Below are 13,216 nucleotides of genomic sequence, written 5' to 3' on the forward strand. Positions count from 1 at the left end.
AGATACTCCTGCCACACCAAATTTCTGCCTTTTTCCTAGGGAGAGGTGCCGATGATCGGCAAAAATCTTAGTAGCCACTGCAGCCCTGGACTCCTTAGACGCACCACAGCATGGCCTATAAAAAGCCGAGACTTCCTTGCTTCATGCTTACTGCCGGGGCTTCAAAAGCTTGCAAACAGCCCTACAAAGCTGTTCGGTAAGCACTCTGTGTGTGGCAGAGCAGAGGAAACAGGACAGTCAGGAAAAAGAGGAGGATATGCAAAGTGTGGCCACCCGGCTCCTTCTTTGTCACAATACCACATCTAGATGGTGCTCGGCTACCAGTTCACATATTTTGATCAAATATTCCAAAGAATCCTGGTCAAAGGAGAGGAAATGTAGAAAAGAATTTTAAATCCGCATGACCTCCAGACTTCCTGGAGCTGTGCGAGTCGGATAAACCCTGTCAACTATGGCTCTAAGATCCCCTTCAACTGAACATGGAAAGTGGCCCCTTCAGTGCTGAACCGTCTATGTGGCATCAAATTGACAGCGCAGATAGAACCTTAGAGGGTGGTAAGTCTGTGCGAATGCTAGAGGGGCAATTCAGAAAAAGAGGGTGAAGCAGTTACACAACTTGAAGACTGTCATCAGTCACTAAATAGTATGTAGGGAAGCTCTTGGATTGGTGTATTTTGCTGTGCAAATTACACTTTAAAAAAGTAAAATACAGCAATGGGTTAAAAGGGAGGGTCTTTAAATGTCTGATTAAATATCAGGTAGTAACAGAAATTTCAAGTATGAATTCCATGCGGATGAAGGACCAAGCATTTCACTTCAATAAAAATTCTGTTCTAGTAGCTCTGCGAACTTTCACGGCTCATCGCATTCTCCTAACTTCTCCAACTGTATTTGTTTCCACAAAAGGAACAAGAGCCAAGTTTAGTACGGGCATTCTTGAATTGTATCTGCTCAGGACAGGAGATCAAAGGCAGGGCTTGTTGCTAGAATCCAGACTACACGCTGGGTTGGGCTCCACGTCATGGAGCCACAGAATTCAGGAAGTCAACCTACATAGAATTTACGTACTCCTGGTTCGCTTTTATGATTTGGTATTAATCCTTTAAGATGCAGCTATACAGCTGCAGTTTATTTAACATTGCTGGTTCAGAAAGGAACTTAATGGCCCAAAGAAGCCAAAGGGATTTCTAAAGCAAACTGACAGGACAGGAAGCTCAACTGTTATTATGTTGTTGTTCCTGAAGCTGGAAACTAAAATTCCAGGTAAATTATGATAATAAGAAACCTGAAACATTCTAGTTCTTATATGCTTCCTCCCCTCAACTATCATGATCCTAATTCTACCTTGCAAGTCTGGCTAAGCCGGAGGATGTACACTGGTGCAGATAGGAACTGGAAACACAAGGAATCCAGGGTAGATGATCCCTTCAGGACCAGTGGTGAGAGTGGCTATACCGGGAGGTGGTGTAGAAAGGGAGAACCGATTACAAGGATCTATCTACCGATAACCTCCTCCCTGGGGGACGGACAACTGAAAAGAGGATAAAGTGAGATGTCGGACAGTGTAAGACATGACAAAATACTAATTTTTAAATGATCAATGGTTCAAGAGGGAGGGGGGCGAGGATGGAGGGGAAAATGAGGAGCTGATACCAAGGGCTCAAGTAGAAAGCAAATGTTTTGAGAATGATGATGGCAACAAATGTACAAATTTGCTTGACACATTGGATATATGTATGCATTGTGGTCAGAGTTATACAAGCCTCCAATTAAAAAAAAAAAAGAAACCTCTTAAGACAAGCGCTCCCGGCTACCTTTTGTTCTTTGCAAAAAAGTTTTATTTTCCTCACTTTCCTCTCATGCACTTGTAATATTATTAATGTCAATGAAATACTGAGTTGTCTATATGTATTCATAAAATTGGAACAGCTCAGGGATGGAATGAGGTTCCAGAAACCAACTATGTATTCCTGTTATTTTCCTATCAAAGTAGCCCACTTCTATCTTTGGTTATATCCCAAACAGTTATTATTATTTTTAAAAACTCTAATTCCTCTCCCACATGAGATGCTTTGAATATCTAAAGAACAATGCCGAGTCCTCTAGAAAGCTACTTCCATCGTCTAGTAGCGAGCTACTGTGAAATGTTATTTAGCCCTCTGTATATGAAGCACAGACTAGCCCCCAAAGCAATAAACTTTAAAAAGTAATTTTAAAAATATTCTTGTCTGTCTAAATAAGACAGGCTGGATGAACTATCTGGAGGAAAAACAACGGGACCGACAGTTCCGGGGGGACTTGGGATAGGGGGAAGTGGGGGCGTAAGGAAGTGGTGTTAACCAACACAGGGACAAGGGAACAACATGGGATCCAAAATGGTAGTGAGGGGAAGAGTGGCAGGCCTGGTAGGGAATGATCAAGGGTAAGGTTGCATAGAGAAGAGGTATAGCTGTAGCCCAGATGGGGACAGAGCATGGTAGTAGGGCAGGAGGAAAGTCAAGGGAGATGGAGGAAAGAGCTAGGAGTCAAAGGGCATTTATAGAGGTCTAGACAAAGACATATACATGCAAATATGAGGATGGGGAAATAGATCTATGTGTCTATATTTATAGGTTAAGTATTAAGGTGGCGGAAGGACCTTGGGCCTCTACTCAAGCACTCCCTCAATGCATGAATACTTTCGTTTATTAAATTGGCACTCTATGATGCTCACCCTCCCAACACAACTGCTGAAGCCAAAGCGGGTGAACAAGTAAATGTGGTGAAGAAAGCTGATGGTGCCCGGCTATCAAAAGAGAAGTGTCTGGGGTCTTAAAGGTTTGAAGATAAACAAGCGGCCATCTAGCTCAGAAGCAACAAAGCCCACATGGAAGACCACACCAGCCTGTGTGATCACGTGGTCCCGAAGGGATCAGTTACCAGGCATCAAAGAAAAATCCTATCATTGGCTGCACACCTCCATGATACGATCGCCGAAGACAAACGGGTGCATAAGTAAATGTGGCAAAGAAAGCTGATGGTGCCCCGCTATCAAAAGAGATAGTGTCTGGGGTCTTAAAGGCTTGAAGGTGAACAAGTGGCCATCTAGCTCAGAAGCAATAAAGCCCACAAGGAAGAAGCACACCAGCCTGTGCGATCACGAGGTGCCAAAGGGACCAGGTATAAGACATCATGCAAAAAAAAAAGTGTGTGTGTGTGTGTGTGTGTGTGTATATATATATATATATATATATATATCTCATAGTGAATGAAGGGGGAAGTGCAGAGTAGAGACCCAAAGCCCATTTGTCAGCCACTGGAGATCCCCTCACACAAGGGTTTAGGAGAGGAGATGGGTCAGTCAGGGTGCGATGTAGTACCGATGAAGAGCACAGCTTTCCCCCAGATCCTGGATGCTTCCTCCCCCCAACTACCATGATCTGAATTCTACCTTGCAGGACTGGATAGAGCAGAGGTTGCACACTTGTGCATATGGGAGCTGGAGGCACAGGGAATCCAGGGTGGATGATACCTTCAGGACCAGGGGTGTGAGGGGCGATACTGGGAGAGTGGAGGGTGAGTGGGTTGGAAAGGGGGAACTGATTACAAGGATCCACATGTGACCTCCTCCCTGGGAGACGGACGGCAGAGAAGGAGGGAAGGGAGACTCTAGATAGGGCAAGATATGACAAAATAACAATCTATAAATTATCAAGGGCTCCTGAGGGAGGGGAGAGCGGGGAGGGAGGGGGAAAAAAAGAGGACCTGATGCAAAGGGCTTAAGTGGAGAGCAAATGCTTTGAAAATGATTAGGGCCAAGAATGTACGGATATGCTTTATATACAGTTGATGTTTGTATATGTATGGATTGTGATAAGAGTTGTATGAGCCCCTAATAAAAATGTAATAAATAAATGAGTAAATAATTCTTAAAATGGGGTTATTTTGGGGCTTCTTACCACAATAAGGTCGGCAGTTCAAATCTACCAGGCACTCCTTGAGAGAAAGATATGGCTGCCTGTTCCCAAAGACAATCAGAATCTCAGAAACCCCACACAGAGTTGCTATGAATCAGGACAAACTTGATGGCGGTGGCTCTGGTTTTGGTAAGCATATTAGCTACCAGCTTTAAATAAGGCGACTTGATGCTCAAGCATAGCTAAAGCACTTATAACTACTCTTTGAAAATATAAACGCATCAGACATATGAAATTGTAACACTATTGAAACCAGGGGTGGGGAATGCCTGGCCTGCGGGCCGTAGACAAGCAGTTCCAGCCATCACATTATGGAAGTATTAATTAAATGTTTGACTAGTGTGGAGGGTGAATCATATTATACTCAAAAGGCCCTTGACAGTAAAAAGGTTCCCTACCCCTGATTTAAACAATTGCTTGTCCCTAGTAAGTAAAAAATACCAAAGGCTAAAAAACAACCAAGTTCCCTGCCACAGAGTGTATTCTGACTCAGAGTGACCTTGTAGAACAGGGCAGAATTGTCTCTGTGGGTTCCGAGACAGTCAGTCTTTAAAAGAGCAGAAAACCTTGTCTTTCTCCCACAGAGCAGCTAGTGGTTTCAAACTGCTGACCTTGTAATTTACAGCCCAACCAATAATCTACTAAGCTACCAGGGCTCCTGGTCACCAAGGTTTAAAATACTTTTGTACCTGGGGGAGGGAGGAAAAAATCAAGAGGTGACACCAAGGGCTGAAGTAGAAAAAAAAAATGTGCTCGACACAATAGATATAAGAAATGTTAACAGCCCTATAAAATGATTTGTTAAAATTTTTTTTAAGTAAATTATCTTTGTACCAAGTTTCTTGAGTTTGTTCTGTAGTTTATTTAGGTAACAAGGTAAATTTTAAATTCTCAAGTTATCTAGAGATGATTACTCTTCCATAACATTGACAACTTCCCAGCCAAACAAAAGACTAAATAGCAAAGTTCAAAACAGAATTATGCACTTCAAATCCCAAGCTCTGAATTTTATTTGTCATTTGATGTTTGTAAAGCCCTCTATCTCAAGATCAATATCAGCAAAAAGAAGGAACGTTCGTGTTATCAGATATGCTTAGTTTATATGTGGTAGCTCATAAAACACTCAACTTGCCACTCACATACAATAACTTACCCAAGATTCATGGTATAAAACCGTTAGCAGGTACATTGCATAATCATAATTCTGCCGCTTTAAAGGGCACCTTAAAGAGAGAAAGAGAGTGAGTCAAAATTAAATAGATAGTTATTTGCAAAATATCCAGTATACTTAATATAGAAGGTAACTTATTATCAAACATTCCTGTTTGCTTGAACAAGACTAAACCCTTGGAAGAGTATGCACCACACACTGAGGATACTTAAAGTGGCATTATTTTCATGCACAGTGGCACTATAGGATGCTGTACTGTTGGTAAAACAGATGCTCTCCTATTCAGTAGAGCTTCTACAGAAATAAGCTTAATAAATAGCATATTTTAACAAGCTAATATAGAAAAGTAAACAATTATTTTAAATTTCTTCAAATTTAGAAATCAATCATGATGTGACAAATGGCGCTAACAGTACTTCTGGGACTATGTTAAAGTTTCTGTTTATTCTACAGTCATTTACTATAAGGCGCATTACCATACAGTATTTGTTCACTTTTATACTTGCATATACTAACATTATGATACTAGCAGAATTTGAAACAAGAATTTGAAGTTATTTTTTTAAGTTCAACATTATCTTATGTTTTCTAAAGACAGTAAATGAAAATATAACTAATAAAATTAAAATCTTTTCCCCCCATAAGGTAATAATCTAAAACCATAGTTTCCAACATTTTTGTTTCTATGCTTTTGTTTCCTGTGGACATATATGCATGTGTCCTGCTACATTTTGCTACCTCTAAAAATCATGATTTAAAATCTGGTGTTGACAATGCCAATGCTCTGAAACCGAGAGGAGCAAAGGGAAAGAGGAGACAATGTTATCTTGCTCTAATTGGACACTCCCTTAGAAAAGGCTCATGGGGAGGAGATGAACCAGTCAGGTGCAGTGTAGCAACGATGAAACACACAACTTTCCTCTAGTTCCTAAATGCTCCCCCCCCACCCAACTATCATGATCTCAATTCTACCTTACAAATCCAGCTAGACCAGAGCATGTACACTGGTACAGATAGGAACTGGAAACACAGGGAATCCAGGACAGATGATCCCTTCAGGATCAGTGGTGAGAGTGGCGATACAGGGAGGGTGGAGGGAAGGTGGGGTAGAAAGGGGGAACCTATTACAAGGATCTACATATGACCTCCTCCCGGGGATTGGACAACAGAAAAGTGGGTGAAGGGAGACATCGGACAGTGTAAGACATGACAAAATAATAATTTATAAATTATCAAGGATTCATGAGGGAGCAGGGAGTGGGGAGAGAGGTGAAAAAATGAGGAGCTGATACCAAGGGCTCAAGTAGAAAGCAAATGTGTTGAGGATGATGAGGGCAACAAATGTACAAAAGTATTTGACACAATGGATGGATGTATGGATTGTGATAAGAGTTATACGAGCTCCAAATAAAATGATTTAAAAAACAATAGCTTGCTCTTTCTCTAAAGCAGCAGTTTTCAACCTGTGGGTTGCGACCCCTATGGAACATTTAGATATTATGGCATGCATAAAACAGAAACAAGATCTGATTCTACAAAGAAAATAATCACTGATTAAAAACATACCACAACCCGTTTTTGTCCCAAATGCAAATGACCTAATTTATTGTATCTATAAGACAAACTTAATGTTACTTTTAAGAACTCCTACCTGGTTCGGAAATTCTGCTTATTTGTAAAGATGCTTTGATAAATTAATTTCTACATAATATTTAATAATTTCAATTCTGAAAAATAAATTCTCCACAAATGAAGGAACTTCAAAAAGCACATGAAAAATCCTGTCACCTCAAAATTTCACTTTTCCATGCCCTTTTTAAAACAAATCCCCCTAGAGTTTGCCTTTTAAAAAAGCGTTTAAGCATGACTCATTACCAAATTGACCTTTTGTCTTCTCCTACTACCTTCCCTAACAATAGCTTACCCAGGCAAGCCTCTTCACACTCAGACAGCACACCAGCAGCCAACAAGCTCAGGACAGTACGAAAACATGAGTCACACAACTGCTCTCATCTGCCAAGTAGACTACATCTTCCACGCACTATCTTTTAAAAGGACTGATTACCACAGACGGAAGAACAAAACCACACATGCAGCCAATCTGCGGCGCCTTCTTTACCGATCTGTCTTGATGGTGAGCACATCTGTGGCCTTGCAGTATCGCTCTCCGACAAGCTTAATAAGTTTCTTCTTTGCATGATCATCTAAATTGAGACTGGAAAGTTTAACCTGGAAAATTAAAGAGCAAAATATCTGAGGAAAAACACCTTTATATACTTTATTTAAAAGGCAGTAGCAATATTATTTATATTAACACTGTATCCACTAAAAGAGTAACTTTTGACAATGAAATTTTAAAATACATTAAAAATATACCATTTTGGGGGAAAAAAGTACCATTTTGAAGAGTTAGGTTTTTTATTTAACAAATGGATTACAAAAAAGGAAATGACAAAGCTAATTCTTAGTACCAAAACTGCTTTAAAATTGACTTTCACAGAACATTTTTTTCCGTTTGGTTTTCTTTTTAAAAAAATCATTTTATTAGGGGCTCATACAACTCTTATCACAATCCATACATACATCAATTGTGTAAAGCACATCTGTACATTCATTGCCCTCATCATTCTCAAAACATTTGCTCTGCACTTAAGCCCCTGGCATCAGGTCCTCATTTTTACCCCTCCCTCTGCAATCCCCTCTCCCTCATGAACGCTTGATAATTTATATCATCCGCCCTGGATCCCCTGTGCTTTCAATTTCCATTTGTATCAGTGTCCATCCTCTGGTCTAGTCAGACTTGCAAGGTAGAATTGGGATCATGATAGTGGGGGGAGAGAAGGAAGCATTTCGGAACTAGAGGAAAGTTGTATTTTTCATCATTGCTACATTGCACCTTGACTGGCTTGTCTCCTCCCCTAGGCCCCTCTGCAAGGGGATCTCCAGTGGCCGATAAATGGGCTTTGGGTCTCCACTCTGCATCCCCCCACAATTTTGTTCTGATAATACTTTATACCTGATCCCTTCTATACCTCGTGATCTCACAGGCTGGTGTGCTTCTTCCATGTGGGCTTTGTTGCTTCTGAGCTAGATGGCCACTTGTTTACCTTCAAGCCTTTAAGACCCCAGATTCTATACCTTTTGATAGCCGGGCACCCTCAGCTTTCTTCTCCACATTTGCTAATGAACCCATTTGTCTTCAGCGATCGTATCATGGAAGTGTATACCTAATGATATGATTTTTTGTTCTTTGATGCCTGATAACTGATCCCTTCAGCACCTCGTGATCACACAGGCTAGTATGTTCTTCCATGTGGGCTTTGTTGCTTCTGAGCTAGATGGCCGCTTATTTAACCTCAAGCTTTTAAGACCCCAGAGGCTATATCTTTTGATAGCCAGGCACCACCAGCTTTCTTCACCACATTTGCTAATGCACCGGCTTTTGTCTTCAGTGGTTGTGTTGAGAAGATGAGCATCATAGAATGCCAATTCAATAGAAGAAAGTATTCTTATATTGAGGGAGTCCTTGAGCGGAAGCCCAATATCCTTCTGCTACAATACTAAACATATAAATATAGGCACATACATCTATTTCCCCATCCTCATAAATATATTTGCATATATACATGTCTTTACCTATATAAATGCCCTTTGCCTCCCAGCTTTTTCCTCTATTTCCTTTTAATTTCCTCTTGTCCCACTATCACGTTCAGTCCCCACCTGGGTTTCAGCAACTCCTCTTGGTTACATTACCCTTGATCATGTCCTACCAGGTCTCCCACACCCACCTCACCACCAATTTGGATCACTTGTTGTTCCCTTGTCACTGGGTTTGTTAACACCACTTCCTTTCCCCATACCTCCCACTATCCCATGTCTCCCCGGAACTGTCAGTCTCCTTGTTTTCTCCTCCAGATTGTTTATCCAGTCTATCTTAGTTAGACAGACCTGCTGCGATAATAACATGCACAAAAACAAGAAGACAGAGCAAAACCAAGCAACAGTATACAACAAAGCAAACCACTGACAAAGAACCAAACAAAATACAAGAAAGAAAAGCTTGTAGTTAGTTTAAGGATCGTTTGTTGGCCTTTAAGAGTGTTTTCCAGTCCAGTCTGTTGGGGCACCACACCCTGGCCCAAAGTCCACCTTCAGCATTCCCTGGGGACCTTGACTCTCCATTCCCTTGCTGTCCTGCTGCACTTCCCAGTGCTTTGCCTTGGTGTGGCGGGATCAGATCGGGCGCAATTCCCACACTGTGTCTCCGGTGAGGTCCCCTGCAGGGCCATGGGTCAGTGAGGGGCATCATGTCTCATAGTGGGGCTGGCCATGTGGTCCTCTCTGTGGACTGGCTGCTCTAATTGGAGTCATCGTCCTCAAGGCCTGGTGAGCCAGGATGTGCTCCACTCTCTCCTACTCCCCCTTCATCTACTCCCGTGTGCTCCGATCAGATATGGATCTCTCCCTCTCCCGGAGCTGCAGATTCAATGTAGTCCTTTGAAATAAATTCTTCTGGGGGGAGGGACAGGCATACAATTAGTATTTGGTACTGGGGCCAGCCCCCCAGACCGCTCTGGTTCCCTACTCCACGGCAGAATGTTACGTTCACACCTTGGACACTGGGTTGAAGTCTGGTCCCTCTTTCCCTTCCACAGAACATTTTAATGTTCATAAATATTTTGGAAACAGCCATATGGTGCACTCAGGCCATCTGCTAGCACTCCATGGCCCAGCAAAATTCACGTCTTCAACCCGAAGAATCTGACCCTCAAGTGCAAGCCACTGTCATTCCCTTTCCAAAATTCAAAATACCTAACCTTCTTTTCAGGCTGCTATGTATCACAGACTCAATATTGTACAAGAGAAATCATAGGAGGTCATGGTTGTACATGTGTGTGTTTTCAAATGTACAATTATGAAGTATATAATGTGCCAAATGGTGGCAGGGCATTTCATTCAGAATTGGGTTTACTTCTAGATAGGTCAGAAGTCAACTATGTGACCTTACATAAATCATATGACCTCCCAAGACGCCATTTCCTCATTTAAATGGAAAGGATCACTTGGCTCACAGGATTTTGTCATAAATAAACAAAACTTATAAGAAGGCACCTTTAAAATCCTAAACAAATATAAGTTATTTTAAATCCTTGATATGCTTTTGAGTATCAAGAAAACCATGGTAAGTCAAAGGATAAGAACCATATAATCATCTCTAATGAAGTAGTAATGTAGAATTTGTTGAATGGGAACAGAATTTGCTTTGTAAGCTTCTGCTGAAAACAGTAAAATAGTATTTTTTTTAAAAAAGGGAATTTTAAAAAAAGGAAATTTTAATTCACCTTTTCTGAATTAAGTACATTGACTATTTCTAAATAATTTTTAACAATACTTGATTGCTGCAACAATATTATTTCGATTAAAGAGAAAAATATTTGAGAAAAAAGGTAGTAGCAATATTATTTATACTAATACTGTACCCGCTAAAAGGGCACCTTTTGACAATGAAATACTAGAAAAGAGAAATTCAAGCAGACATTTGTTCACCACTGTTCATTATAGCATTTACAATAAACAAAAGGTGAAGATAAACCAAGTGTCCATGAACAAGTAAACCAATAAATAAAATATAACACATATACACACCCCATTTGTCTGTTAGTCTGTCGTATTATGCTGATTTGTGTTTTGGTGTGGAAGCCATGTCACTGGTATTTGAAATGTCATCAGGGACACCCAAAGTAAACAGGTTTCAGTGGAGCTTCCAGACTAAGAACAGACAATGAAGAAGGACTTGGGTCCCCACTTTGGAGTAAACAGCCACTGAAAACCTTACACAAGGCTTTAAAACATTGTCAGATACCGAAGGCCTCAGAAATGGAAGCAGAACTTTGTCAGAGATGGTGCCACAAAGGGGAGATGATTTCTCTCTGAGTAGTCAGCAATGGTGATGTGAACTTCTGTATACACTCGTGTATAAGTCAAGTTTTTCAGCACATTTTTAATGCAGTTTGTGGTAAAATTAGGTGCCCTGGCTGATTTTCCACTCGGCTTATACTCCAGTATTTATGGTAGGTGAAGCCTTGGGAGTTAAGCCTTTGGGATCTTCATTTGCTCATGGGGCATGACTCAAGGTCAGGAGAAACAGCTGCAAAAATCTAATGATGGGAATTTGGCATGTGTGAAGTAGGGGAAAATGGGAAGTGGACAACAATGATATGGAGTGGATAGATATCGATATCCTTGGTAATAGTGAGTTAAAATGGATTGGTGTTGGCCATTTTAAATCAGAAAATCACATGCTTTATCATGTTGTGAATATCACAAGAGGAATGGCATTGCATTTATTGTCCAAAACCACACTGCAAAATCAATCAAGTACATTGCTGCCTATAAGATTATATCTAAACATCTTCAAGGAAATCCAATCAATACAACTGTTATTCATATTTATGCACCAACTATTAAAGTTAGGGATAAAGAAATTGATGAATTCTATCAACGTTTTCAGTCATGTAACCAAGATGCATTGATAAGTTATTGGCTATTGGAATGTGAAAGTTGGAAACTGAGGAACAGTAGTTGGAAAATGTAGACTTGGTGATAGAAACAAAGCTGGAGATTGCATGATACAATTTTGCAAAACCAACAACTCGTACATAAACTGTGGATCACCTTGAGAAGAATGGGAATTCCAGAACACTCCACTGTGCTCATACAGAACTTGTGCAGGGATCACGGGGCAGTTTTTGAACAGAACAAGGTTCTGGTTTCGAATCAGGAAATATGTGTCAGGGTGTATCTTCCCACCATGTTTATTCATTCTATATACTGAGAAAATCATCAGTGAAGCTGGAGTATATAAAGAAAAATGTGGCATCAGGATTGGAGGAAGGCTTATTAGTACCCTGAGATATGCAGATGACACACCTTGCTTGCTCAAAGTGAAGAGAATTTGAGGATTTTGACCCCATGTCAAGACCAAAATGCTCACAACTGGACCAATAGGTAACATAAATGGGGAAAATAAAGTTACCAAGGATTTTGTCCTAGTTGGATCCACAATCGATGCCCATGGAAGCAGCAGTCAAGAGCTCACAAGGTGTGTTGTATTAGGTAAATCTGCTGCACAAAACCTCTTAAGGGTATTGGAAAGGAAAGATGTTACTTGAGGACTTAGGAGTGCCTGACCCAAGCCATGGTGTTTTCCATGGTCTCATATGCATAAGGAAGTTGGACACTGATTAAGGATGATCGAAGAATCGATAACATTTGCATTGTGGTGCTGGAGAATAGAGACAGTCGCATGGACTGCAACAAGGACAAACACATCTGTCTGGGAAGATTTACAGCCAGAGTGCTCCTGAGAAGCAAGAATGGCCAGTCTTCATCTTACATACTTTGGACACATTGTCAGGAGAACCTAGTTCCTGGAGGCGGGCACAGGGATGATTGTGAGAATAGTGCAGGACCATGCAGCGCTTCATTCTGTTGTCGCAGAGTCGCTATGGGTCAGAACTGACAAGATGGAACTTAACAACAATCACACACAATGGACTACTCTTTAGCTGTTAAACAAAGAAAGTTTTGATACATATAACAACAAGGATACACTTTGAAATATTTTGTTGAGTGAAATAAGTCAGATACAGAAAGATAAAATTACATGATCCTACTTAATAGAGGCAATACATGCAGAATGGGCAAAGGCACAGCGATGTGAGTTTACTAAGGCTTCTCAGCACGGGGGAGGTGGGAAGGGGGTCTCTGCCAAAGCGGAACTGAGTTCCTGGTCAGGGTGGTGACACACTTGGAAATGGATAGTGGTGACGATCACACATCACGGGGAGCGCTATGAATTCCAGTTAGTCGTCCATGTCAAAATGATTGCGATGGCAAATGCTACCTTATAGAAAGTCCACCACAATAAAAAGGAAAAGTCGGGATCCATTCAATTACAGGGGGTCGAGTAGGGTGTTTTAGTCAGGGATCTTTGAAGAAATGGCTGGGGCAGAATGCATGCATGATGAGCCTGGAGGACCAGAAAGGAGGGGGCTCAAACCTCCAGTCTAACTGACGGGAGGTAAGG

At 41.0% G+C, this 13,216-nt stretch overlaps 1 protein-coding gene across 2 annotated transcripts in view; it reads right to left on the reverse strand.

Moving 5' to 3' along the window:
* The window catches only part of MRPS35 (mitochondrial ribosomal protein S35), a 39,255-nt gene that overhangs the window by 6,931 nt on the left and 19,108 nt on the right, over nucleotides 1-13,216 (reverse strand). For both annotated transcript variants that reach the window (XM_075551929.1, XM_075551930.1), the window contains exons 6-7: nucleotides 7,247-7,356; nucleotides 5,110-5,179 (exon numbers count right to left, since the gene is read on the reverse strand). In XM_075551929.1, coding sequence (XP_075408044.1) covers nucleotides 5,110-5,179; nucleotides 7,247-7,356 — 180 coding nt within the window. The remainder of the gene's footprint in view (nucleotides 1-5,109; nucleotides 5,180-7,246; nucleotides 7,357-13,216) is intronic.

Source organism: Tenrec ecaudatus, chromosome 6 (assembly GCF_050624435.1).
Source record: "Tenrec ecaudatus isolate mTenEca1 chromosome 6, mTenEca1.hap1, whole genome shotgun sequence".
Classification (NCBI taxonomy): domain Eukaryota; kingdom Metazoa; phylum Chordata; class Mammalia; order Afrosoricida; family Tenrecidae; genus Tenrec; species Tenrec ecaudatus.